Below are 26,020 nucleotides of genomic sequence, written 5' to 3' on the forward strand. Positions count from 1 at the left end.
AAAGAATTTAAATTAAAATTACATAAGTTATTGTTTGGCTATACTTTTTTTTAATCACAAATTTTAGCTATGTAAAGGTAATGGGTGAGACAGCTAGACTAAAACAACATGTCTTTAAACACTTGTCTCCAGGCGTGAGTTAGGAGCTTAGAAGTCATGGAATCAGGTCTCTCTCAGCCTAATGAGTGTTCTACACCTCACCTTTTTGAGAAAGGTCTGAGGTACACAGAGAAAATATGTTCTGAAGGCAGACCCCTCCTTACACCCTGCTGCCACCATGTGATTCCTGTCCACTGACACACATGCACTAGGTAATGACAAGGCCACTCCCCTTCAGGAGAAGGACCCAGGCTCAGGGATTGCACATACACCACAACTGCACTTGAAGTTTACCACCAAACCCCACACAAGTACCTAAATGACTCCTGGATTAATCCCTCCCTCAACACTGAATGTGAGGCAGGAACCTGATCAGTATCTCCCAGCATCCTAGGCTCTGACCACTCAGTCATAATCTCATCTCCTATATGGACACAGGAATAAGAAAGACATAGCCCCACCTGAGATGGTAACTGTAGCAAAAACCAGCCCTTCCACCACCACTGCATTGACCTGCAGCCATGCTTCCTTGATAACTCCTTTTCTGTTCTGCCTTTTTTTTTCTGTAAGCTTTCTTTTTATCCATTGAGTGTGTCTGAGGTCACCGCAGTGGTGCCTGAATGCAGGTCATCTTGTGTTTCAGATGTCCATAAAGTCAAGATCACGACCCCAGAGCTGGCTGGGGTAAGAGCAAATGCAGATTAGCAATTTGAGACATAATTCTCAAAATTGAAAATAAGGGAAGAGATTTTGGGCCCCTCCTCTTTAAAGTATTCAATTTAGAAAATTTATTCTGCTGTTTTTTTCTATTCTCTTGAAAATATATGTAAATTATTTTAACAGCTAACCTGCAAACTATCGTTTTGATATTTAAGAAGCCAGAAAGATAAAGCCCTATGGAACAGTTTCTGTAGAAAAGCAGGAGACCATCTTTGGCAGGCCCCTGGATATAGTTGCAAATCTACATTTTGTTATGAAGACAAGGGAAATATATTTTTACTTTGAATATAGCCTTTGAATATATATTTTTACTTTGAATATTGCCTTTGAATATACCAAAAGAAGCTAGCCTCCCCAATTACCAGGTGAATTTAGGATTTTCTATGGATAACAAGGTTTGCTGTCAAAACTTCTATTTTGTTTTTACAGTCTCTTAGCAGATTTCCTGTGATTTACATCATATTTTTGTTTAATCATATAATAAAGAAGTTTTCTTTTTGTTTTATCATTACGGTCAGTTTTTGGTAGACTGGGGATTATTTTCTTGTTTCTGAAATACTGTTCAGATTTTCCTGATATGATACAAATATATAACCTCTGGGAGTTTGAAGTTGAAAGATTCTTGAATTCAGTAGTAGGAGACCACCTGAGCAAGAGCTGGACCCCATGTTTACTAAAAATAGAAAAATCAGCTGGGCATGGTGGAGGGTGCCTGTAATCTCAGCTGCTTGGGAGGCTGAGGAAGAAGGATCGCTTGAACCCAGAAATTTCAGGTCCAGTGTGCTGTTACAGTTCTGTGAGGAGTTCCTGGTATAAACAAATCTAGTGGCAGAATCTGTAAACAAGCAGGTCAGCATTAGAGGACAGGGCCAGAAAATATCCATTGCCATGACTACAACAGTACCTGCCTGTGTTACTGGGTATTAGGGTATTTTTGTCCTTTCTGTTAACCCAGAGTTAGCTGATCATGGACAGGTAACAGCTCACAGCTGATCCAGGGTCAGGTTTATGCTCTCTTGTGACCCACACTTCAGCCTGAGGTCTGCTGCCTGGATCACCTTGTGGGCATCAGTCTTGGGTCACTAGGGACTCTATTACCAGGACCTAGGAGAGTTTGACATATTGGGGATATCCTGTGCAGACTGTGCTCAGGCTGGCAACAGGGTTTAGTCCTGATTCTATCACAGAGGAAGAGAAATGCATGGACCAGAGTTTGTTTCTCTCCTCACAAAGGAAATGTCCTTGGTTGGTGCCCAAATGGGGGTTGCTCCAGTGTCTTGGTGCTTGGGTGAAGGAGGAGGTCTGGAGATGCAAACTCATAGGTAAATCAATTGGCTTCCTTTCACTTGGCCGTGAGAACAGCACATGAAGCAGTTATGTTTTCAGTGTCCAGAAACTTTCAGTCTAGAAAAAATATATAAATAGTTGTGCTCTGTGCTTGTGTTCAGTACCAAGAAGGAAGATGTACGGGAGACTTGGGCCTTCTTTGAACTACTCCTGTGGACTGTGCTGATGTCACCATGGAATGGCAATTTATAGACGAAAGAGACGATGTTATTATTATGATTATTATGTCTAATGCCTTTACATTGTTAAGAGATACAGTAGAACCTCTGTAAGTTGACCACACAAAGTCTGTGACAAACTGGTCAACATACAGAGGTAGTCAACATAAGGAACTAGGCCTGCTTCACTGATACATACATGTGGGGCATGTCTGGTCTTTGAAATTAGGTCAGCGTCAGAAGGTGGTCAGTGTAGGGTGGTGGTCAACTATGGAGGTTCTACTGGATTATGCTTATAACGTTCCCTGAAAACCCATGTGTACGGGTTAAATTATTTGTTACTGTATGTTACAAAATAGATAAGAATAGAGTTTAAACAATTAAAATCAAATGAACTCTGAGAATAATATTTCTTTGGGCAAGCTTAAGGAAAGAAAGAATTAAAAACAAACAAGGGGAGATGAGAAGCCTTGGGCCCACTCCCCACCCCAGGCCTATCCCGATCCACTCTTCGGAGCCTGATCCAAGTGTGACCCCAGCCTGAACTCTTTCTTGACAGAACTGACTAGAAGAAATTTAGACTTTTGGTTGGCTTTTCCTGCTATCTTTCCAAAGCTAATGCTCACAAGTTTTTAAAACACAAAGGCAGGTAAATGGGAAGAAATAACTCTATATTTAGGGGCCTTATTTTTTTCTGATTAAAACTTGGATTACTAGAGACATCCACCTAGCAATCTGTTTTGTATTCCTGAATATCCAGTACTTGCTCTGTAAGTCATACAAAGGTAAATATTAACAGAAACACAATTAAAAATCTCTCTGGAGTATACTAAACTCTTGTATTGCTCCTATTTTTCTGTATTTATATTTTATTTTATATACTTTCTTTGTAAAGTTAGTGATAGGAAAACGAGAAATACAAAGACTGTACCTTTCATCTGAATTCTGTGTATAATTGGGGGACCCTTAGTCGCAGACTCCCATGGTATATTATTATGAAGATTAATTCTCACACTGTGATGTCCCCAGTCTGTGCTTCGTGACATACTTGTGAGCACGTGGCCCCTGCTCAGTAGATACCATGTTAGCACATGTATACATGCTGTTTGACAAATGCAGACTCCCTCAGACCTTGCTGCCTTCTCTAGCCTTCTTTAAATGGCCTCAAGGAATGTGATCTTTCAGGAAAGTATTTGTGTGGTGGTCAGAGTGTTGGCTGTGAGGAACTCTGTGTGCTGTGCCTGATGTCTCTAGCTGAATCCTCCTGATAATGGGTCTAGGGAAAGTGTCATCTGCATCCAGGGGACTCATTATAAAAGCCATGTCGTAGACCCCTTCCAAATCTTGCAGAAGCCCATGACTTAGATTGAGGAGCAGAGTCCCAGGAGATTTATGTGCACAGCACAGCTTGAGAGGTAAGATTCAGCTAAGAGATTCTCAGCCCAGGATGCCATTTGGTATCACATGACCAATTTGAAGACATCTCATCACTTGTGTCTTCCCTGACAGATTCTGTTTTCTAAGATTAAATTCATATTGTTGGCCAGGTGCAGTGGGTCACACCAGTAATCCCAGCACTCTGGGAAGCAGGAGGATTGCTTGGTCTTAGCAGTTTGAGACCAGCTTGAGTAAAGGTTAGACTATATCCCTACTAAAAATAGAAAAACTAAAGCAGGAGGCATGCTTGAGCCTAGGAGTTTGAAGTTTCTGTGAGCTATGATGATGCCATAGCACTCTATCTAGGGCAACAGAGTAAAACCCTGTCTCAAAAAGAAAATTCAGATTGTGATTCAATTTTTCACACTCCTATCACACTGGCGATCATGGTTCATCTGTGTTCATTGACATCTGATATCCATTTGTTCCAACACATTCACTTGTTTAAGGTGTTCTCTGTAATATTCTTTTACTCTAAAGTTTACTATTTTTCTCTCTGTCATTATGCTGTCTTGGGGGAAATTAACTGATGTGTTTAAACTGTCACATTTAATGCAAAAACTCCCTTTTCAGTTTCCATTTTCTCTATCTCTCTTTTTTTTTTTTTTTTTTTTGAGGCAAAGTAGAGCAACCTCAAACTCTTGGCCTCAAGCAATTGTCTTGCCTCAGCCTCTTGAGTAGTCTAGTAGCTGGGAGTACAGGAGCCTGCCAGAACACTGAGCTAGCTGTTTTTAGAGATGGGGTCCTCTTACTCAGGCTGGTCTCAAATTTTCGAGCTCAGCTAATCCACCTTCCTTGTCCTCCCAGAGTGCTAGAATTACAGGCATGAGCCACGTAGGCTGGCCAAGGCTCTCTTATAACTCCCTGCTATATTACTTATAATGTGTAACTACAATTTTTATGTATTTGTGTGCATAAAATGTAAGCATTATTTGATCAACTTTGTGTTGCTGCCTTCACTTGTTTTCATTACTTGCTCTGAGTATTCAGTTTACATTGTCTCTGTGCATTAGTTTGTATGTCTCTTTGCGATAAATTCTAAGACAAATGGGTAAATCCCAAGCTCTACTATTTACTGGTTACTGGCAAAATAGTATCATAAAAGAAAAATACTATTTTGTTGTTGTTGTTGAGAAAGAGTCTCACTCTGTTGCCCTAGGTAGAGTACTGTGGCTTAAATTCCTGGGCTTAAGTGATTCTTTTGTCTCAGCCTCCCAAGTAGCTGGGACTACTACAGGCACCCGCCACAACGCCCGGCTGTTTTTAGAGATGGGTCTCGGTCTCGCTCAGGCTAGTCTCGAACTCCTGAGCTCAGGTAATCCACCAGCCTCGGCCTCCCAGAGTGGATTACAGGCGTGAGCCACCGTGCCTTGCCCTATTGTTTTTTTCATAGATTATTTTTGTGATTTTAAGCATGAACACGTGAGAATATCTAATGTATAGTATATGTTTAAAAAATTGCAGCAATTCTTGCTATTATATTTATTTCATAAAATTCTCAATTACATGTCATTCATGAATTCTTCCCTCAGTGGTCTACCTCTCTGCTGTTCAGAAGTGTGGCTTGAAGACCATCCTATATTAGAATATACATTGCAACTAAATTTCTAGTTCTTGTTGTACCAAATAAAATTTGAAAAATATGCTTCTAGCTCATCATGACTTTTCCATTTGAAGACTAGACACACTGATTCTATATGATGTAAATATAACACTCAAAAGTGTGTATTCCTGTGGTGATACTTTTTAATATATATTTTATATTCTATACTTTATGTAAGCATTGTGTGTACACTAACTTTGTGAAACTTATGTCATTCTCTTTCCACAGAGGTAAAGTATCACTTAAGGAATATTAGTGTGTTTAAATATATCTTCTTGTATAACTCAGATCACTCAAATATGTTAGAGCCAGTACTCTTAACTGTCTTGTTTTATCTTGGGTCAAATTAAGAACTTTGCCTATGGCCACATGGTCATAATTAATTGATAAATTAATTTTTGATTCTTTGTAGAACTGTTGACATTTAATTATGTGGCCACAGAATTGTCTCTGGAGGATTGGAAATACCTGAGCCCTAAGAACTCTGCCCAGGTCTACATGGTCAATGTGGTTTTTATTCATTTTTATTTCAGGAACTGTTGACATTCAGGGATGTGGCCATAGAATTTTCTCAGAGGAGTGGGAATACCTGGACACTGCTCAGCAGAATTTGTATAGGAATGTGATGTCAGAGATCTCTAGACATCTGGACTTTGTGGGTGAGAATAACTGACCTCCAAAATTTCTAACATACCTCAAGTCTTTTCTTTCTTTCTTTCTTTTTGAGACACAGTCTCACTTGGTGGCCCTTGGTAGAGTGCAATGACATCATACCTCACAGCAACCTCAAACTCTTGGATTCAAGCAACCCTGTTGCCTAGCCTCTGAGTAGCTTTGACTTTAGGTACCCCGCCATGACACCTGGCTAGTTTTTTTTTTAGCTACAGGGCCTCACTATCCTCAAGCTGGTCTGGAACTCCTAAACTCAAGCAGTCCACTTGCCCGAGTCTCCCACAGTGCTTACAGGCGTGAGCCACCATGCCTGGCATTATTTCTTTCTTTTGCAGAATGTGTTTTAAAATATCTTAACCTAGAGGTAGTAAGCCATAGTGGACGTAGGGATGTTTGTCTCAGAAATCCTGGGAATGCTGTGTAGACATATGTCAAATATTTTTTTCTTTTATTAACTTTTTTTTTGTTTTGAAACAGAGTCTCACTTTATCACCCTTGGTAGAGTGCTGTGGCATCACAGCTCACAGCAACCTCCAACTCCTGGGCTTAGGTGATTCTCTTGCCTCAGCTTCCCATAACACTCAGCTATAGTTTCCTTTATTATGCTAACATTGTGATTATTTTATTCTTCCTGTTTTAAGTTTCTTAGGCATTCCAGTTAGATTGTTTACATAAGTAATATATAATTTATGTATGCATTAGGCATATGTCTGTTGCCTATAAAATATCTGTGTGGTTTTTGCCTTTATCAATACTGTCTATATATGTTCAGGACCTATGCTGTCCATACTTGTTTTGGATTTATTTATCTATCTATTTATTTGAGACACAGTTTCACTCTGTTGCCCTGGCTAGACTGCCATGACGTCAGCCCAATCTACATCTACTTCCAGTTCCTGGGTTCAAGTGATCCTCTTACCTCTGCCTCCTGATTACCTGGGACAACAGGCACCTGCCACAATGCCCAGCTAATTTTTCTATTTTTAGTAGAGACAGAATCGCACTCTTGCTCAGGCTGGTCTTGCAGTTCCGAGCTCAAGTGATCCTGCAGCCTCTCAGTGTGCGAAGATTACAGGTATGAATCGCCTCTGCCTGGCCTCAGGACTTTGTGTATGTGTGTGTGTGTGTCTGTCTGTGTCTATACTGATTGTCAATTATTATTTTATTCTATGTGAGTAGTGAAGGAAATAGTCTTAACTTCACAATGTATTTATTGTTTAAATCTATATTACATTTTGTGATTTGAAGGTGATTTTCAAAAAGTTTTTTGATTTCTCTTTCAGGTAGTCAAATTTTTAATTGTGGTAAAATACATAAAATTGTCATACCAAACAGTTTTAAATGTTTAGTATATTCCTAGTGTTTTCAACAGATATTTAAATCATTTTTATGTTACAAAAGTAAAAGCCAGTACCTATTAAACAACAAACTGTCCTTTCCGTCTCTCTCTCACATTCTACTTTGTTTTTGTTTTGTTTTGTTTTTTGTGTTATTTTTTTTTTTATTTTTATTTATTTATTTTTTATTGATATTAAATCATAGCTGTGTACATTAATTCGATCATGGGGCACCATACACTGGTTTTCATTCTACTTTGTCTTTCAGTGAGTTTGACTACTTTAGATATTTTATATTAGTATAAGATTATAGTCTGTGTTTCTTTTTGACTGTCTCATTTTACTTACCATAATATTATGTAAGGTATAATATGCTGCCATAGTATATGTCAAAATGACCTCTCTTAAAGGCTAAAAATACTGTATTCTATTTATATGCCACATTGTATTTTTCTACTTATCAATGAAGGGACATTTGGTTTGTCGTATGTGGTATTTAGTGACTAATGCCGCATTGTATATAAGTGTGCAGATATTTGTTTCATGCTTTGCTGTGAGTAGGTTGGAGGTCTTTTGGATACATGGTGGAGTACCACGTGCATACTTGTGTTGCCTACTCCTCTGATGTTATATCCAGGAAAACATTCCAGACAGTATTGTAATGAATACAATACTGTATTCATACATATGTTTCATACATGTGCCTAATGTATACATAAATCCCCTTTATAAATGCTTGCAGGAGTTTAATAGTTATAGGCAGTCTTACATTTAAGTCTTTTTGTATGTTTTTAATTGACACATGATAATTGTACATATTTAGGGGATACAATTTGAAGTTTCACATACACAGGGTGTTCATAACTACGTTAAATTGGATGTGAACTTTATGGATACCCTGTATATGTTTTATAATATTGAAATTGTAGCATTTAGTGTATATATTACCTCATGCACTTATCTGTTCTTTGTGGTGAGAATATCCAGGAGCTGGTCTTGTAACTAATTTGTAATACACAATTACTTACTCTTAAGCATTGTCATCATACTGTGCAATAGGAAACCAAATTCTTTTCTTCTTTGCAGTGATGATTTTGTACCTGTCAATAAACCTCATCTCATGTTCTTCTCTCAGTCTCTGGTGACCATTTTTCTATGCTCTGCTTCTGTGATATCAACTTTTTTGTTTTTTTTTTTATACACATTTAACACATGATCACTCTTCAGCCTTTTGGCTAAGATCAAGTGTAGTCTTCACGTATGAGTACAATCATACAGTATTTATGTTTTGTTTTTCTTCAGGATAACAGATTTTATCTAGAAAGTACAAAGAGAAAATTTAGAGCACTTCCAAAGTGAGTTAGAAGTGGGTCCTTCTCATGGAAGAGAAAAGGTGAGACAGAGCATTTGTCTTTTTGTATCTGGCTTATTTCACTTAACTTTATATCCTTAAGATTCATCCATGTTTCTTTTTTTTTTTTTTTTTGTAGAGACAGAGTCTCACTGTACCTCCCTCGGTACAGTGCCGTGGCGTTACACGGCTCACAGCAACCTCTAACTCTTGGGCTTACGCGATTCTCTTGCCTCAGCCTCCTGAGTAGCTGGGACTACAGGTGCCCACCACAATGCCCGGCTATTTTTTTGTTGCAGTTTGGCCGGGGCTGGGTTTGAACCTGCCACCCTCGGCATATGGGGCCGGCGCCCTACTCACTGCGCCACAGGCATCTATGTGAGTACCATGCTTTTGGTTTCTATTGCCCTTTAGTACATTTTGAAGTCATGTACTGTGATGCCTCCAGCTTTGTTCTTTTTGTTCAGATTGTTTTGGTTCATCTTTGTTTATACTTTTCAGTATAGTTATCACTCATCTTTATAATTAAGTTTATTTCTAGGTATTTTAGTTTTTTTACCACTGTGTAGTTGCAGAAAAAGCATTTGACAACATTCCTTTATGATATACATGCTCTACAAATTACGTATAGTATGCATGTATGTCAACACAATAAAGGTCACTTCTAACAGCCCAATGTTAACATTATAGTGAGCAAAAAAATGCTGAAAGATTCTTCTCTGAGATGTGCAACAAAGATACCTGTTTTCACTTCTACCTAACATAGTACTGGGAGTCATTGTGAGACCAATTAGGAAGGAGACAATTAAGGATAGTCAAATTTGAAAGTAGAAGCCAAATTGTTTCTGTTTGCAGATAAAGTCATCTGAAATTAAACATGTAAAGATTATATTCCCTATACTGTGAGAACTTAAAAAAAAATAGTAAACTTACATGAAAATTAGTCATATTTTTATGCACTAACAGTGAACTGAAAGAGAAATGACAAGATTCTATTTAAAAAAACTGTAAACAAAAAAAAAGTCCATTTTCAGTTCTCAGTAGTGTATAGTGAAAAGTAAGGTCTAATTTCAATTTTTCCAACTTGGATTTCCAGTATTCCCAATCTTATTTCATGAAGAGACTGTCCTTTCCTTATTAGGATGTTTTGAAACTATTTCTGAGCACAAGTTTAGTATATACATGAGGATTTTTTTTCTGGGCTTTCTGACTTGTTTCATCATCTCTTTATGCAAGCAAATAACACACTATTTTGTTTTTTTGAGACAGAGTCTCACTATGTCACCCTTGGTAGAGTGCTGTGACGTTATAGCTCACAACAACCTGAGACTCTTGGGCTTAAGCGATTCTCTTGCCTCAGTCTTCCAAGTAGCTGGGACTATAGGTGCCTGCCACAACGCCCAGCTATTTTTTTGATGTATAGTTGTCATTGTTTGGCAGGCCTGGGCTGGATTCAAACCCGCCAACTCCAGTGTATGTGGCTGGCACCCTAGCTGCTTGAGCCACAGGTGCTGAGCCAACACACTGTTTTGAGTACTTGAGCTTTGTATATTTTGAAGTGAGAAAATATGATAGCTATAACTTTGTTTTCCTACTTCAGTATTTTTTGGGGTTTTGTTTGTCTTTGAGTTTTCATATACATTTTAGACTATTGTAACACTTGTGCAAAAACTTTCTTTGCTATTTTAGTAGAGATTTTCATCAAGACTGTAGATCACTTTTGGTCATTGACATAACACTATTAAAACTTTTAGATTTTTTTTTCCAAAATTTAAAAAATATATTTATTTCCTTATAATCTCTAAATAAAGTATTACAAAAATGCATATATAGTTATATAAGCTATAGCACCAATCATTTGAAAGAAATCATTCAAATGATTTCTAAAGTATTTTTTAATTGTTGCTATAATTTTTCATCTCATATGCCTGTCACTGGCTATATGATACAAGGATTTGAGCCAACGCTGGATAAAAAGAGTCACAATAAACTTCTCCAGTGACTTTCCCATTAAAATGATAGTCAGTACAGTGAAATAACTCCATAAGCAGAGAGTTTCTCCTCACATTAATGACATTGTTCAGTAAGTCCTCTAAAACTCTAAATTCTGTGAAAAACAGTAATTCAAGATTTGTCTAGCCCTTATAATACCTTCTGGGAGCTTTGCCCATTCAGTATTTCTATGACTAAGTCAAAAAAGGTTATCAAAAAAGGTTAATTGACTTAATTTTGTTTTGCTTCCAATAATGTAACTTTTAAAAAAAAATTATTTATTTATTTTTTTTATTGTTGGGGATTCATTGAGGGTACACTAATTAAAAATTTTTTAACAGGGGCAGCGCCTGTGGCTCAGTGAGTAGGGTGCCGGCCCCATATTCTTAGGGTGGTGGGTTCAAACCCGGCCCAGCCAAACTGCAACAAACAAGCCAGGTGTTGTGGCAGGTGCCTGTACAGGTCCCAGCTACTCTGGAGCTGAGGCAAGAGAATTGCCTAAGCCCAGGAGTTGAAGGTTGCTGTGAGCTGTGACGCTACAGCACTCTACCGAGGGAGATAAAGTGAGATTCTGTCTCAAAAAAAAAAATTTTTTTTAACAGGTTCTATGTTTTTACAGTTTTTTTCAGCTTTATGTGTTCTGTTACTTTTAATGTTTGTTATATCACCCAGTCTATATTAATAACTGAAACCTTTTTATGAACTATTGACAGCTCTGTTGAAATACTGTGTACTGAAGTCAAATTACTAAAAATGCTCATTTCCTAAATGTTCAATTCATAACTTCAATTAAAATAATTACAAGCTTGATATGATTATCAAACTGTTTTGTATCTCTATCACTAGAGAATGCCCATCAAGGTCTAAAGACTCCTTACTTTCATTATTTCAATTCTAGCTCTTCAGTTATATTATAATTTCTTTGATTTCATGTGTTCTAATAAATATAAAGTCTATTTAGAAAAGATTTAAGAGATTTACTTGATCTATATCTTTTGACACCTCAATTCATGGATAATTTTGAGTATGCTGACATACACAATGTCATAATAAAATACCTAGAAATTTTTCTAAAACTTTGGTTGAAACTCTGGATTGTCTTCTAAGCATAGCACAGGTGTAATCTATACAAAATACAAAAGGTATTAATGTGTTCCATACAAATAAAAAGCTCTCCTGTACACACACACACACACACACACAAAAGTATTCATGTAAATATATCTCACTGAAACAATTTTATTCTAACAGTAAAATTTGATAAAGTATTTCAGATGTTTGTTTTTCTAATAAAAACTAAAATATCAAAGTGTTCCTGAATTTTACATTTTAAGTAGAATATTAAAACTCTTATGTGAAATAAAGTTTTATTAATAGTGATTAAAATTTAATACCTTGTTTCATAAACGTAGCAAAATGTTATTTTTCTCATTTCACCATAAGTTTCAATTGTAGCATGTAACATATTTTTATGCCCTCTTAAAGTATTTCATTGAAAATACTCAATTATTTTTCATTAAAAAGCAGGTAGTGTCAAAATTTCTTATGGTACATTCTAAATGTTTTGTTTTATTGACACTGTATAAATTGTAATTTTTAAATTTTAAATGCTTCATTGTGTGAAACTGACTCATTAGATTTTTTCTCATTGAAGACAACACATTTACCTTACTTGAGTCATAAACTTTAACAAAATATAATTACATGATTAAATAAGTAAATGTTTAGCACTTCAAAATTTTAGCAATACAACTTTTGAGCACCATTCGCACCTGACAATATGGCAGTAGTAACAATAAGGCAGTCATATTTTTTCTTGAAATAATCAAGCTGTTTTCCATTTCATAATACAAATTGTTTTATTTTGTATTCATTGTTGCACAGTATCAGAGCATGTTCCAAACTGCAGTTCATTTTTATCATTTATTTTTTGTTCTCCTGGCAAATCTGATGACATGCTTGATATTGGTGTGTGGTGGTACTGAGTAGTCTGTTAATGAAGGCGGAATAGCAACAGGATCAACCGAAGTCACACTGGGCACCCTTACAGAAGATGGCTGATACATGAGACCCCTTTGGTGGGGCTGCTTTGTTTTGTTTCTGATATAAAGATACATTTCCTTTTAGCAGGACTATCTTCCTCTTCATCAGAAGAGCTTTCTGTTGTTAGGTCAATAACATCCACTTTCTCCTAACTTGCCTCATTAGCTACAGTCACAGAACAAGGTTTAGTTAGGACTCTTGAACTTTCTATTTTTGCACATATTTGTCTGGATACTTTCCTAGCTTCTTTCTTCGGTCTCATTGGACACCAAGAACCATCTTCTTGGAATTTGATCTCATCCACATCAAAATGGTCATTGAGAATTTCCATAAAAAGCCTATCTAATATTAAACTTCCATAGGCAGCTTTTTTTGTCACAGGACAAATCCAAGTGGGCTTCTCATTTATTTGTAGGTAGAGGCTACCTACATTAGAAATCCCCATCATTAAGTTTTTCTTTAATGATCAGAGTTTCTAATTCCTTTAATTTTTTTTTTTTTGAAGCAGAGTCTCACTATGTCATCCATGGTAGAGGGCTGTGGCATCATAGCTCACAGCAACCTCAAACTCTTGGACTTAAGTGACTCTCTTGCCTCAGCCTCCCAAGTAGCTAGGGCTACAGGTGCCTGCCACAACGCCTGGCTGTTTTTTTGTTGTAGTTGTTATTGTTGTTTAGCAGGCCTAGGCTGGGTTTGAACCGCCAGCCCGGTGTATATAGCTGGTGCCCTAACCACTGAACTATGGGCACTGAGCCCATACCTTTTATTTCTGATCTCTGTAATAACATAGCTGATGTGAGCTGTCATACAGGATACACAAACATGGAGTAATTCTTTCCAATTTCTGCTGCCCAAGAAATAGAAACCTAGTTTGGCACAGCTGAAGATAACCTAACTAAAGATGTAACTTAATTCAAGGGGTGTCCAGGGCATTTCTGGTCAATCCCATTCTTTAGGTGGTGGTGGTGCATAGCCAGGCAAAGGAAACAGCCTCCCATTTACTTTTATACATAGACTATTTGGAAGGTAGTCTTCATGAGGGCAGCTTGTCTCTCGCAGGCAAAGTCTCAAGTGAACTTACACTGTATCTCTCCTACCCACCTGGCAAGAAAATCCCTGGATAGGCCTATTTCTCTAACATGTTGAGGTGTCAAAGCAAAAATAAAAAGCTTCTCTTGAAATTGTTGAATACTGCTTTGAACTAAACTCTTGGGCTTGATGAGAACATCAAGGACATCATAAAAGAGCAGGTTTTTTTTTTTTTTTTTTTTTTTTTGTAGAGACAGAGTCTCACTTTATGGCCCTCGGTAGAGTGCCGTGGCCTCACACAGCTCACAGCAACCTCCAACTCCTGGGCTTAAGCGATTCTCTTGCCTCAGCCTCCCGAGTAGCTGGGACTACAGGCACTCGCCACAACGCCCGGCTATTTTTTGGTTGCAGTTTGGCCGGGGCCGGGTTTGAACCCGCCACCCTCGGTATATGGGGCCAGCGCCTTACCGACTGAGCCACAGGCGCTGCCCAAGAGCAGGTTTTTTTAACTGCACATCAGGCTGGACAGGAGGAATGAGGGAGAATAGAGTTTAGAAGCCATGGTAAAAAAAACACAAGAGACATAGAGTAGAATTAAAAGTGGGAGCTCAGGAGTCCATTGTCCGTACTGGGATTCCAGCAATGGCCCAGAGCGTTTGCTCCACTCGATTTTATTGAAGTTGTTTGCCCAGAGGGTAAGATGAGGGAGGGAATAAAGACATCAGCAGTTTCTCAGATTGATCATATCAGCTCCTATTATTGTTATTAACCTTAAGGGAAGCCTTCAGAAATCTGAAATCTGGGCCTTGTATTGGGAGAGCCTCCTGCTTGAGGTCATATACACAGATTTCTAGGGAAGTGTTAAGCTCTGCTAGTTCTCTGTGGAGTAATGAGTGTTACTTCTGGTAAAGGGAAACATGAGTGTTAGAGCGTTAATCTCTGAGGGATCGGTGGGAGGGAGGCATTTTCTTCCCATCACCACCACAGTGGATTTTCCTCTGCCATAAGGGATATAAGCTCTTCTGCCCACGTCTCAGTGCTTGAGCTACTCCCTTGGTCTCTGCCCCAGGCAAATGCAAATCGCCACAATGAGTATCTCCTTTGCCTGTTTAATGGGCAGGAAATGCCCTAGATGATGTATCTTTTCTAGGAGTTGCCATAATCTCTTCTATGGCCATTACTCTCCTCAGGGTGCTCACAGACCCAGCAGGGTTTTTGTAAGCATATCCCAAACAGGCTAGAATTTCAGAAAAGGCAAGACTCTTGCTAGCAATGGCTAGCTTAAATGTAAACTAGCTGACTTTTCTTTGTTCCGACACACTCAGCTTACTTTTTAGTTTTCATCTTTTTCTAGGGGTGCTTTCCTTTGCCAAGAATGGGGTCTCTGGTCCCCATTCTCCCAGCAAATGTGGGCTTAGTATCTTGAAGCAGCACAAAGCCAACAAGAGAAAATAGTGAGTAAGATATAACTGAAGTGGAAGGCAATGAGTGGATTCCAGCCACAACCAGGTCAGGTTCTACACGTGATGGGCCGCCATCCAAATTAAAAACCAGTGATTTGATTGTGTATAAATCAGAAAGTCCTTCAAGAGTTTGTGGTTATGTATATCTATATAATTCTCAGATTTTAATCTGAACTGCAGGGCTGCAGCCACTCTTCAGTAAATGCAGTGCCCTCATCAGGAGGTCATGCTTGCATCCACTTGTATTCCATCCAGCAAAGCCTACTAACACTTGTAGTTCAGAAACTCTAATTTGAACTAGAAACAACATTCTTCAACTCTTCAAAATCTACCATTTTATGCCACCCATGGGCACCACTGCTGCTGCCAGGGTCACCACTGCCCTCTCCAGCACCATCCTGCGCTGGGAGCCTCTGAAAGCTTTAGCTCTTGAAGAAGAGTGTTTTTAATAGTTTTTGTTTAATTTTCACATAGTTCTGTTACTGGAATTTCTTTCTTCAGTAGGTCCTTGGTCTCAGGGATTTTGATAACAAACATACTACAGATCAGTGATAAGATAGGATTTGTTGGACAAAAAGGAATGCAAAAGGAGTCAAAAAGCAGCAGAACTTCTGGTAAAGGGAAAGACCCAAGTAGGGAGACTGTATGTGGGTCCTGAGTATAAGATCTTGAGAATTACATTTGGCCTGGACTTGGTAAATGGAAACGCTTTTTCAGTGTTAATGAGTGTTACTGACGAATGAATGCAGTCCCTCTAGCTCAGGGCAAATGGTCTGGGCTTTCCAAACTTCTTGAAGTTGCCAAGGTCTAGGAAAACTGGGGTCCCCCATCGAGCCTTGAAAGGGGGAACCTCTGTATCAATTGTGTCATATCACTTCTCTTTTGGTTTTTACTTCTAGTTTTATTCTGTTACCAAAGGAAAAAAATCATTTGTGTAATTTTTATGTGCTGAAATTTTTTTAGACTTTCGCGTGGCTTAAGAGGTTGTCTTTCTAGTGTAATGTGCTATTCATCTTTAAGAATGTTGTGTATTCTCTTTTTGAGTGGGGAGTTCAGTATGAGACTTTTAGGTATAATTGATCTATAGCCTTGTTCGAGTCTTCTGTTTCCTTTTCGTTTTTTGTTTTGTTTTGTTTTGGTTTGGTTTGGTTTTTGTCTGTTTTTATTGAAAGTATGTTATCAGGTTACCCTACTATTATTGTGTTGCTGTCTTATTCTTGCTTCAATTTTGTGAAAGTTGTTTTTTATAGTTGATACCTGTCATGGTAGATGTGTATGTGTTAATTCTTGTGATAGCTTCCTGATCAGTGAACACTTTTATCATTACATAATTGCCTTTTGTGTTCTTTGTGACAATTTTTTGATTGTTTGTTTTGAGACAAAGTCTCATTCTGTTACCCAGGCTAAAGTGTCATGGCATCAACCTAGCAGCTTAGTAACCTCACACGCCTGGGTTTAAGTAATCCTGCCTCAGACTGCTTGAGTAGCTGGGACTACAGGGCCCTCCATGATGCCTGGATGATTTTTCTGTTTTTAGTAGAGATGGGGTCTCCCTCTTGCTCAGGCTGGTTTTCAACTCCTGAGATCAATGATCCTCCTGTGTCAGCCTCCCAGAGTGTGAAGATCACAGGTGTAAGCCTCCATGACTGGTTTTCTTGCAGTAATTTTTATGTAGCATGTTTTATGTCAATGTGAGAGTATTTGGTGCTGCATTCAGTATCATTTTTAAATTATTTTACTTGCAGACCACATGTGTGTCCATACATCTAGGATTGAGGCTTTTGTAGAAAGCATGAAGTTGAATCTTATTTTTTTCAGATTATTCAGAGACAGTATGACTTTTGCTGGATTCAGTACATTTATGTATGTAGGAAATAAATACTGATGGGGAATGACCATTATATTTTATTTATTTCTGTAGGCCCGATATCTATTTTGTTCTTTTTTAAAACTATCTTTCTTTGTGTTTTGTTGGTTTGTGTAATGACATGTTCTCATTTCCTTTTGTTTATATACTATACTCATATTTTTATTTTCTTTTAAATTCTAGGAGCATTGTGGTATGTATCTGCTCTAAATAATTTCCTCCTTAATTAACCATAGATATTATGTAAAACATGTGAAAATTATAACAAACTATTTTAAGCTGAAACTTTAATTGCATACAAATCCATGCCTTTTTACATCCCTAATTGCATTGTGTTGATGTCACAAATTGCCTCTTCTTGTATTGGGTGTCTTTAGCACAAATGTATGGCTATTTTAAATATTTGTCTTTTAAAATTTATAGCAGAATTTAAAGTATTTTATTCATCATCATTATGAAAACACAGAATACTGTATTTATGCATATTATTCCATTTACCATAGAACTTTATATATTCACATAACTGTGTGGCTAATTTACTTTTTAATGTGCAAAATGGGCTATCTTTAGCAATTTCTGTAGAGTATGTCTCATGGGCCTAAATTTTTTAAGTGCTTAAGATCTTTGCAATATTTTGTTTTAAACTAATTTTTAAAGGACAGTTTTGCCAGAAATCATTCTTGGTTTGTATTTGTCTTTGGTTTTGGGGGGTGGGTTTTTTTTTTTTTTTTTTTTTGGCTTTCCCTCAGAGTGCAAAACTAAGTTTTTTTGATATCTTAATTTTTACTGAAATTTTGTCACTTAAAAAACAGCTACCTATTCCATCCTTGCTCTCTTCAGAGGATATTTTGGCACTGACCAGCCACACTAGATATTTGGGACACTTTTCCAAACTGTTGGCAGGAATTATGTTCTCTAGAATACTTTGTATATTTTCCCACTAAAATGGTTTGCCTGTTTCTTGTCCTTAATCTTTACCTTCCATAATGTATTCCATAAGTTCTACAGTCTCCGTTTTTGTAGTTTTATTGATCTCTGTTCTCACTGGACTCAGCATGTCATTTAAATTATATATGCATTTCTTTTCAGCACTACATAGTAAAGGAAGCAATAACCAGTCTTTCAAAAGCCCCAGAGATACCCAAGACTTTGGATATGAGATCGGATTACGTGTTCAGTCAAATATTTCTGAAGACCAGAGACTTAAAAGTGAAGAGGATATTTCTAAATGTGATCAATTTGATGAGTCTTTCATTAAAACTTTATTATCCTTCCACCAACAAATACTATCATCAGATGCCAAAATGTACAAATGTAATCAGTATGGCAAGGTGATTACCCAGTTACCACTGCTTAGTCAATATCAGGAAACAAACAATTGGAAAAAACATTACATATTCAGTAAAACTTGGATGTTTTTTATCCAGAGCTTTCCCCTAAATAATAACCAAGATATTGATGTTCATATGAGAAATTATCAATGCAATAAATCTGAAAAATTCATAAACCCAGTCTCATGTTCTAGAAAATATCAGAAAGCTCAATATCCAGATATCTAGTACAAATGTGAAAAATGTGAGAAAGTCTTTCACCAATGTTTAAGGCTTATTAGTTATGAGGATATCCAAGGTCAAGAGGTTTCTGACAAATTTAATAAACAGGCTGAAGCTTTCTCCTAGTCAGGGAATCAGTCTCAAAATCAGGAAATTCATATTGGAGAAAAATCATGCAGACATAATAAATGTGAGAAAGTCTTTATTCAGTCATCCAATCTAAGAATATGCAATATAAACCATGCCAGAGAAGGCCTCTACAAATGTAAAGAATGTGGCAAAATATTTAACCTTAATTCACTTCTTACTCAACATCAAAGAATTCATGCTGAAGAGAGACCCTACAAATGTAAAGAATGTGGTAAAGACTTTACTCAGATTGCATATCTTAGATCACATAAGTTAATTCATACGAGAGAGAAACCATACAAATGTGAAGAATGTGGCAAAGCCTTTGTCTATCATTCAAAGTTTATTCATCATCAAAGAATTCATACAGGAGAGAAACTCTACAAATGTAAAGAATGTGGTAGAGTCTTTACTCAGATTGCACATCTTAGAACACATAAATTAATTCATACTGGAGAGAAACCCTACAAATGTAAAGAATGTGGTAAAGCCTTTACTCAGCTTGCACATCTTAGAACACATGAGAGAATTCATACTGGAGAGAAACCCTATAAATGTGAAGAATGTGGCAAAGCTTTTATCTATCATTCAAAATTTGTTCGACATCAAAGAATTCATACAGGAGAGAAACCCTACAAATGTAAACAATGTGGTAAAGCCTTTATTCAGATTACAACTCTTAGAACACATAAGTTAGTTCATACTGGAGATATACCCTACGAATGTAAAGAATGTAGTAAAGCCTTTACTCAGATAGCACATCTTAGAAAACATGAGATAATTCATACTAGACAGAACCCATACAAATGTGAAGGATGTGACATATTTTTTACCAAATCTTCAAAGCTTAGGCAACATCAGAAAATGCATAATAAAAAAAAGCCCTACAAATGTGAAGAATGTGGCCAATTTTTTATCTGCACAGCAAGCTTTAGAAAACATCAGTTAGTTCATACTGTATAGAAACCTATAGAAATGTAAAGAATGTGGTAAAGCCTTTATTTACTTTTCAAATCTTAGACAACATGAGAGAATTTTTACTGGAGAGATTACGCAAATATGAAGAAAGTGGCATATCCTTTACCCAGTCTTCAAGGCTTAGACAACATCAGAAAATTCATAATGAAGAGAAACTCTACAAATAGGACTTGGGACTAAATCGTTGATATCAGAGAATTTATACTACAGAAACCCTGTAGATGTAATATATGTGAAAAGGATTTTATCCCAGATGTACAGCTTGGAAATCACCACAGAGTTTATAGAGAAAGAAAATTTTATAAGTGAAGTAAATATGCAGAAGTATTTAATCAAAATGTACGTCTCAGCACGTCAGGAAATTCACACAAGTAAACACCCAAGTACACGTTCAGATTTTACAGTAACCCAGAGTATTTCTTGTGGAAATGTAGAGAACAGTGTAAAGGCAAAGCAGATAATTTATCTGATGGTATTTTTCAAAATATGAAGAACAATGATTGTAATTATGCCATATAGGTACTTTATATTGACAGTATTTCAAATTGTTTAAAAGCAAATATTGGTGCAGTTCAAATTTGTTGATGCTACACTTTCAGCCTTAATGTTTATGTGAAAATATGTGATCTGTTGTTTCTGCATTAGATCTATGAGAGGTAATTCAATGTTTTTTGTTTGTTTGTTTGAGACAGAGTCTCATTTTGTCGCCCCCCCCCCCCCAACCCCACTTACCCTCTCCCCTGGTAGAGTGAGTGCCTTGGCGTCACAGCTCACACCAACCTCAAACTCTTGGGCTCAAGCGATTCTCTTCCTTCAGCCTCCTGACTAGCTGGGACTACAGACACCACCACAAGGCCCAGCTATTTTTAGAGACAGGATCTTGCTCTAGCTCAGGCTGGTCTCCAGCCCCTGGGCTCAAGCAATCTGCCTGTCTCGGCCTCCCAGAAACTCCTAAGTTTTGTAGAAACTCCTAAGACAGATGATTTTTTTGTGTATTTGAATTATAAAAAATGATATGTGTAAGCATACAGTGTGTAATCAGGACATTTTTCTTCTGTATTAAAGTACTGATACATTTTCAAAATAAATAATTTTGCCATTTTCTTCTTAAGCATTAAAAACTGGTCAATTAGCTAAAATATTTAATAAAGTAGAAGTAAATAGAAGTCTTGATATTATTTGATATGATAGAGGACATGAAATTTTTGAATGTTATTTGATGTAATGGAAATAAAAATGTCTGAACAGATATGAAAGGAAAGTTAAAAAATTGTCCAATATGGAAGGTCATGTATATATTCAGTGTACACTAAATAATCATCAATTTTTAAAAGTGAAGAAAGCATAAGTTCAAGATCACTGTTAGACAAAAAATAATGCTTGCTGCCTAACCAGTTAAAAGATTCATTTGATTTTCTTGTCCTTGAAATTGTTGAACATAGAGGGACTGTCACAGGCTCACACTTAGGCTGGGGCAGCCTCCACTCTTCAAGTAGCACAAAACGGCAGAATAAGTTTCCAGCTGCATCTTTTTAGTATTCAATTTATCCACAAATCTAACTGTAACATGGATGTGGAGATTTTTATATCCTTTTACAACAAGAATTCTTCATTTATTTTTTGTTACCTTCATTTCAGCTATAACTGGCTTTTGTGGCCATTTGCAAACCTCCTAGTAATGGCCAACCCACTGTTAATGCCTCATGATGATCTTCCTCACCAACTCACAGGTTGTCTAGTCCCCAGCATTTTAGGAATATCCTTATACTCAGCATTCCACGTGCATCTCACAAACGAGTAATACCTCCCCAAATAGATGAGGAGCAGCACCCCAGATGTTCCATTCCAATACTTTCTTCCCCTTTGGTTACTGGAGTTGTGCTAGCGAGCACAACTCAATTGTTTTCTGAAAGATCTAAATATCCAAAGGGAGGCCCAAATTCAGAGCAAGCCAGGAAACCAAATAAAAAGGCAGACAAAGTTCTGTTTGTCAGTCGAGGGTGGTTTATTGGGGAATTTATGGGCAGGTGCAGAGTCATGGGTGGCAAGAAGAACAGGTGGACTTACATGCTGCTACACCACAGGTACAGGCTTATAAAGTATAGGAAAAGGTATATGTGTGAATTTTCAGGGCAATTAAAGTTGGCCTGCCAGGAAAAGACAAAAAAAGCCAATGCTGTGTACTTGATAGCCTGTGATTTATATGATGACATCAAGGTTGTTTTGACCTAAGCGCAGAGTTTCTGATAATACGTGCTCTTACACAGGAACAGTTAGTTCATAAAGGAAAAATGTGAGTCATTCCCCAAATGGGTTAATCAGAAATCAATTTGGCATATTAGTGTCCAAGAGGAAGTTACTTTGGTCTCTAAAAATCTTCCTCTCCTTAGTGTTCAGAGCAGCCCAGTCAAAACTCTCAATCAGCAATTTGGATCCATTGGATACTTAAATAAAAGATAATTCCATTTGTATAAGTCCCCATTTTGTCCAAATTTATATTCTTCATTCTGTTTCCACTTCCCAGAAGTTTCAGAGCACTAAAACACACACACACACACACACACAAAAAGACACTAAGCAGTGTCTGCTGCTCAAGGAAAAGTGGAGGCCAGTGAAAGCATGCTAGGACTTTAATCAGCGGGTTCTTGGGTGGTCAAAGATTGGAAAGGCACAACACCAACAAACACTAAACAGACTAGGGTGGTGCCAGCCTAGCCAAGTTATTAGGAAAACCCGGGAGTAGACCAGCGCAGGATGGAAAAAAGACACAGAAAATAGCGAGGTCAAGAGGACCTTTCCTCAATAGGAAAAGGCAACCTCAGCTTTATTGCACAGCTTTTATATACAGTAGCTTGAAGGCATGATTTTGTCATAATTCCATAACTTGATTAAAAACAGCCTAAGAGCAGAATAGCAGTCTCAGCAGTCTGAGATGACCAAAAGGGCATGTCTCCATTCTAATCTTGTTCAGGAACCAGCCATAACAGGACACAGCTAGGGCCAGGTTGCTTTCGGTCCTTGACTCAGATGCAATTCCTCAAAATTGGGGGTCTGTGACTCCCAGGAGGTTGGCTCCCAACAGGGTGGGCCAGAATAAACCCCCAGCATAGGACCACTCCTTGTTATAAGAGTAACCGCCTCCAGTAGGAAAGAGTACAGTGAAAAGCCTCAGTTGCCACTCTACTGGGTATTGACCACCTGCCTTCCACAAAGTACTTTTTGAGACACACTTGGGGCAGCAGTGTCCCTCAATTGAAACTCCTCCCTGAGTGGACAGGACAACCAGGAAGGAATAGAAGAAAACACTGTTAAAACTCTCAGGGTTTATTGAAAGACAAATAAGCTCTACAAAGTTAAGCCAAAACTCAAAAGTAGGGGCGTGGCAGAAACAGGTAACCACCTTCTGCTCAAATTTTCACTTCTTACATATCCTATAAACTATATTTCTCTATTATGACATTCATGTTTTTTCATCTTAACTGTTCCTTGTGTGGTAGTCAGTACTGGTGCCATCTGGCCTGTGGTTCCACCTACCTGCCTTTAGATAAGTGCCTCCCTATGTCGAAATACCAGTTTTCTCCTGCTTGTCTGCTCTATACCTTATTCATGTAATTTTTAACTTTCCATCAGGGCTGCTTCCTGCTTCTCAGAGATCACCTTCACTACCCCCTCTGAATAATAGTCTAATTTCTCTTAGGATAGTGGGCAGCATTATTCATCTGACTACTTACTGCTTCAAAGGGCACAGTATAGCCATGTACAGTCATTAAGAGTGTCTGTTGCGGGGCGGCGCCTGTGGCTCAGTGGGTAGGGCGCCGGCCCCATATACTGAGGGTGTCGGGTTCAAACCCAACCCCGGCCAAACTGCAACGAAAAAAAAAATAGCTGGGCGTTGTGGCGGGCGCCTGTAGTCCCAGCTACTCGGGAGGCTGAGGCAGGAGAATCGCTTGAGCCCAGGAGTTGGAGGTTGCTGTGAGCTGGGTGAGGCCACGGCACTCTACCGAGGGCCATAAAGTGAGACTCTGTCTCTACAAAAAAAAAAAAAAAAGTGTCTGTTGCCCATGGGGAGAGGTCACCAAGGGGTCCATGATAAACAGGATCAACAGCCACTGCCATCTGTACATTTACATGCTGCAAACAGGAGGACGTGAACTTAACAATACAATTTAAAATGCATGGGCCAAAAATTAAAAGTAAAAGCAGAGCAAACAGGACCTAAAAGAGGAAACAACTATGTTGCTAAGGGGAGCCACTGATTGATGAATGTCCATATGGTATTCGTGATGCCCTCAGAGGCCATTCCTTTGAGCCAGTGTGCTTGTTCCATGATGCGCTCTATTCTTTGCTCCAGTTGTCCTGAATTACTGATGCAAAAACAAGAGATGTTAGCTAAAGCACAGACTCCTCCCAGCTCTACTAATACTGCAGAGCAATAGCATGATCCATCACTTGCCGGGCCAAAGAATCTAATGACTGCTGTTATGTTTTTAGAGTTTGGCTGGAATCCTCAGCTATCACACTTAAAGTAGTAGTAGCATTTTTAGGTAAAGATGTAGTTACCACTACTCCAGCTGTTAATCTAACTAATGCTCCAATTAGGGCAGTTATTCCAAAAGCTATTAAAAAGGCTCTTTTCTTTCTGGAGTGGACCAGATGTGTTCCTGTTTCTGTTATTGGAGCTGAAGCATTAAAAATTTGTAAAGAGCTATTAGCATTAATCAGCAATTCCACATTGTCCTGAAACCTGAGGATTAACAACATTGGGTTGCAATAAATTTTCTTTTCCATTCATCAATAAACATTGTTTCCAAAGGACAATATAAATTACCTTCAATAATATAAGGCTTTTTTGGGCTTAAAGAAGCATCATTTAGCCAAGCTGGGAAGTCACAAGAATTCATATCCAAATGACAGTTGGGCAAGGTACTTACTTTAAGTTTCTCTCTTAGCCAAGCATGAGCAGGGCTAGACATAATGTTCATTAAAAAATAGTGCCATTTGGGCGGCGCCTGTGGCTCAATGGGTAAGGTGCCGGCCCCACATACCGAGGGTGGCGGGTTCAAACCCGGCCCCGGCTGAACTGCAACCAAAAATAGCTGGGCATGGTGGCGGGCTCCTGTCGTCCCAGCTACTCAGGAGGCTGAGGCAAGAGAATCGCTTAAGCCTAGGAGTTGGAAGTTGCTGTGAGCTGTGTGATGCCATGGCACTCTACCCGAAGGGCATAAAGTGACACTCTGTCTCTACAAAAAAAAAAAAAAAAAAATAGTGCCATTTTTTACTGCAGTTTTGTTCTGGGGCACAAGCAAATTCAGGAATTAAATTTGTGAGTAGAACAATCATGATAAGATGAAAACACCATGCTATAGGAACTGACATGAACTTATCAAGATACATTACTGCATAAGAAATGTTGGGTGATTGCTTGAATGGTTTTACCTGAAACCAGCTTGATTAGGAATCATGAGAATGCCTAGAACCTTCATGGGATTGGTGATGTCTGGCTGAGGATAGTCATCCAACACTTATTTAATGGATATGCAGTGGCATAAGCAGTTGAAATATTAAAATAAGAATTGCTAGTGATGTGCACTCAGTGAAGCATTAACTAAAAGAAAAAAAAAGAATTGCTAGTAAAACTAAAACTATTGCTATAGGGCAAAAACAAATTAACAATATTAACATTTTTTTTTTTTTTTTTTTTTTTGTAGAGACAGAGTCTCACTTTATGGCCCTCGGTAGAGTGCCATGGCATCACACAGCTCACAGCAACCTCCAACTCCTGGACCTAAGCGATTCTCTTGCCTCAGCCTCCCGAGTAGCTGGGACTACAGGCGTCCGCCACAACGCCCAGCTAACAATATTAACATTTTTTAAAGATGGCACCTTGTAGTAAACTCTGACATAAATCATACATTAACTCCATAATTTTTTTCTTATGAAGGTACTTTAATTCTTCCATAGTCCCAATTTTGTACTCTGGTTTAGACTCAGTAGCTGGTATATCACAGGCTTCTTTCCAAGATTTCATGGGCATGATGACTTCAGGACTCTACCCCATTTACTTTAACTGCTGTAGGGGTAGAAAGAATTACTCCCACACAGGATTTAGTGTGGAGAGTTTAATAGAGTTAATACTTGATTTACCTAGTTAACACTTGTTCCCCTCCCTTAGACTGAGTGGGTCTGAGTAATTGTTGAAGGTTTTTTTTGTTTAGTTGGTATTTTTTCAGTTTTTGATCATA

At 38.0% G+C, this 26,020-nt stretch overlaps 1 protein-coding gene and 1 pseudogene across 1 annotated transcript in view; one reads left to right on the forward strand and one right to left on the reverse strand.

Annotated features, from left to right (window-relative positions):
* Window positions 1-13,290: 13,290 nt before the first annotated feature.
* LOC128572285 (E3 SUMO-protein ligase PIAS2-like) lies at window positions 13,291-18,214 on the reverse strand (annotated as a pseudogene).
* Window positions 15,599-26,020, forward strand: part of LOC128573137 (zinc finger protein 501-like) — a 501,109-nt gene continuing 490,687 nt past the window's right edge. Inside the window, exons 1-3 of the mRNA XM_053573318.1 lie at window positions 15,599-15,692; window positions 18,208-18,449; window positions 18,798-20,121. Of these exons, the coding sequence (XP_053429293.1) occupies window positions 15,599-15,692; window positions 18,208-18,449; window positions 18,798-19,763 (1,302 nt within the window). The 3' untranslated portion in view covers window positions 19,764-20,121. The remainder of the gene's footprint in view (window positions 15,693-18,207; window positions 18,450-18,797; window positions 20,122-26,020) is intronic.

The sequence above is a fragment of the Nycticebus coucang genome, chromosome 20 (assembly GCF_027406575.1).
Source record: "Nycticebus coucang isolate mNycCou1 chromosome 20, mNycCou1.pri, whole genome shotgun sequence".
Taxonomy (NCBI): Eukaryota; Metazoa; Chordata; class Mammalia; order Primates; family Lorisidae; genus Nycticebus; species Nycticebus coucang.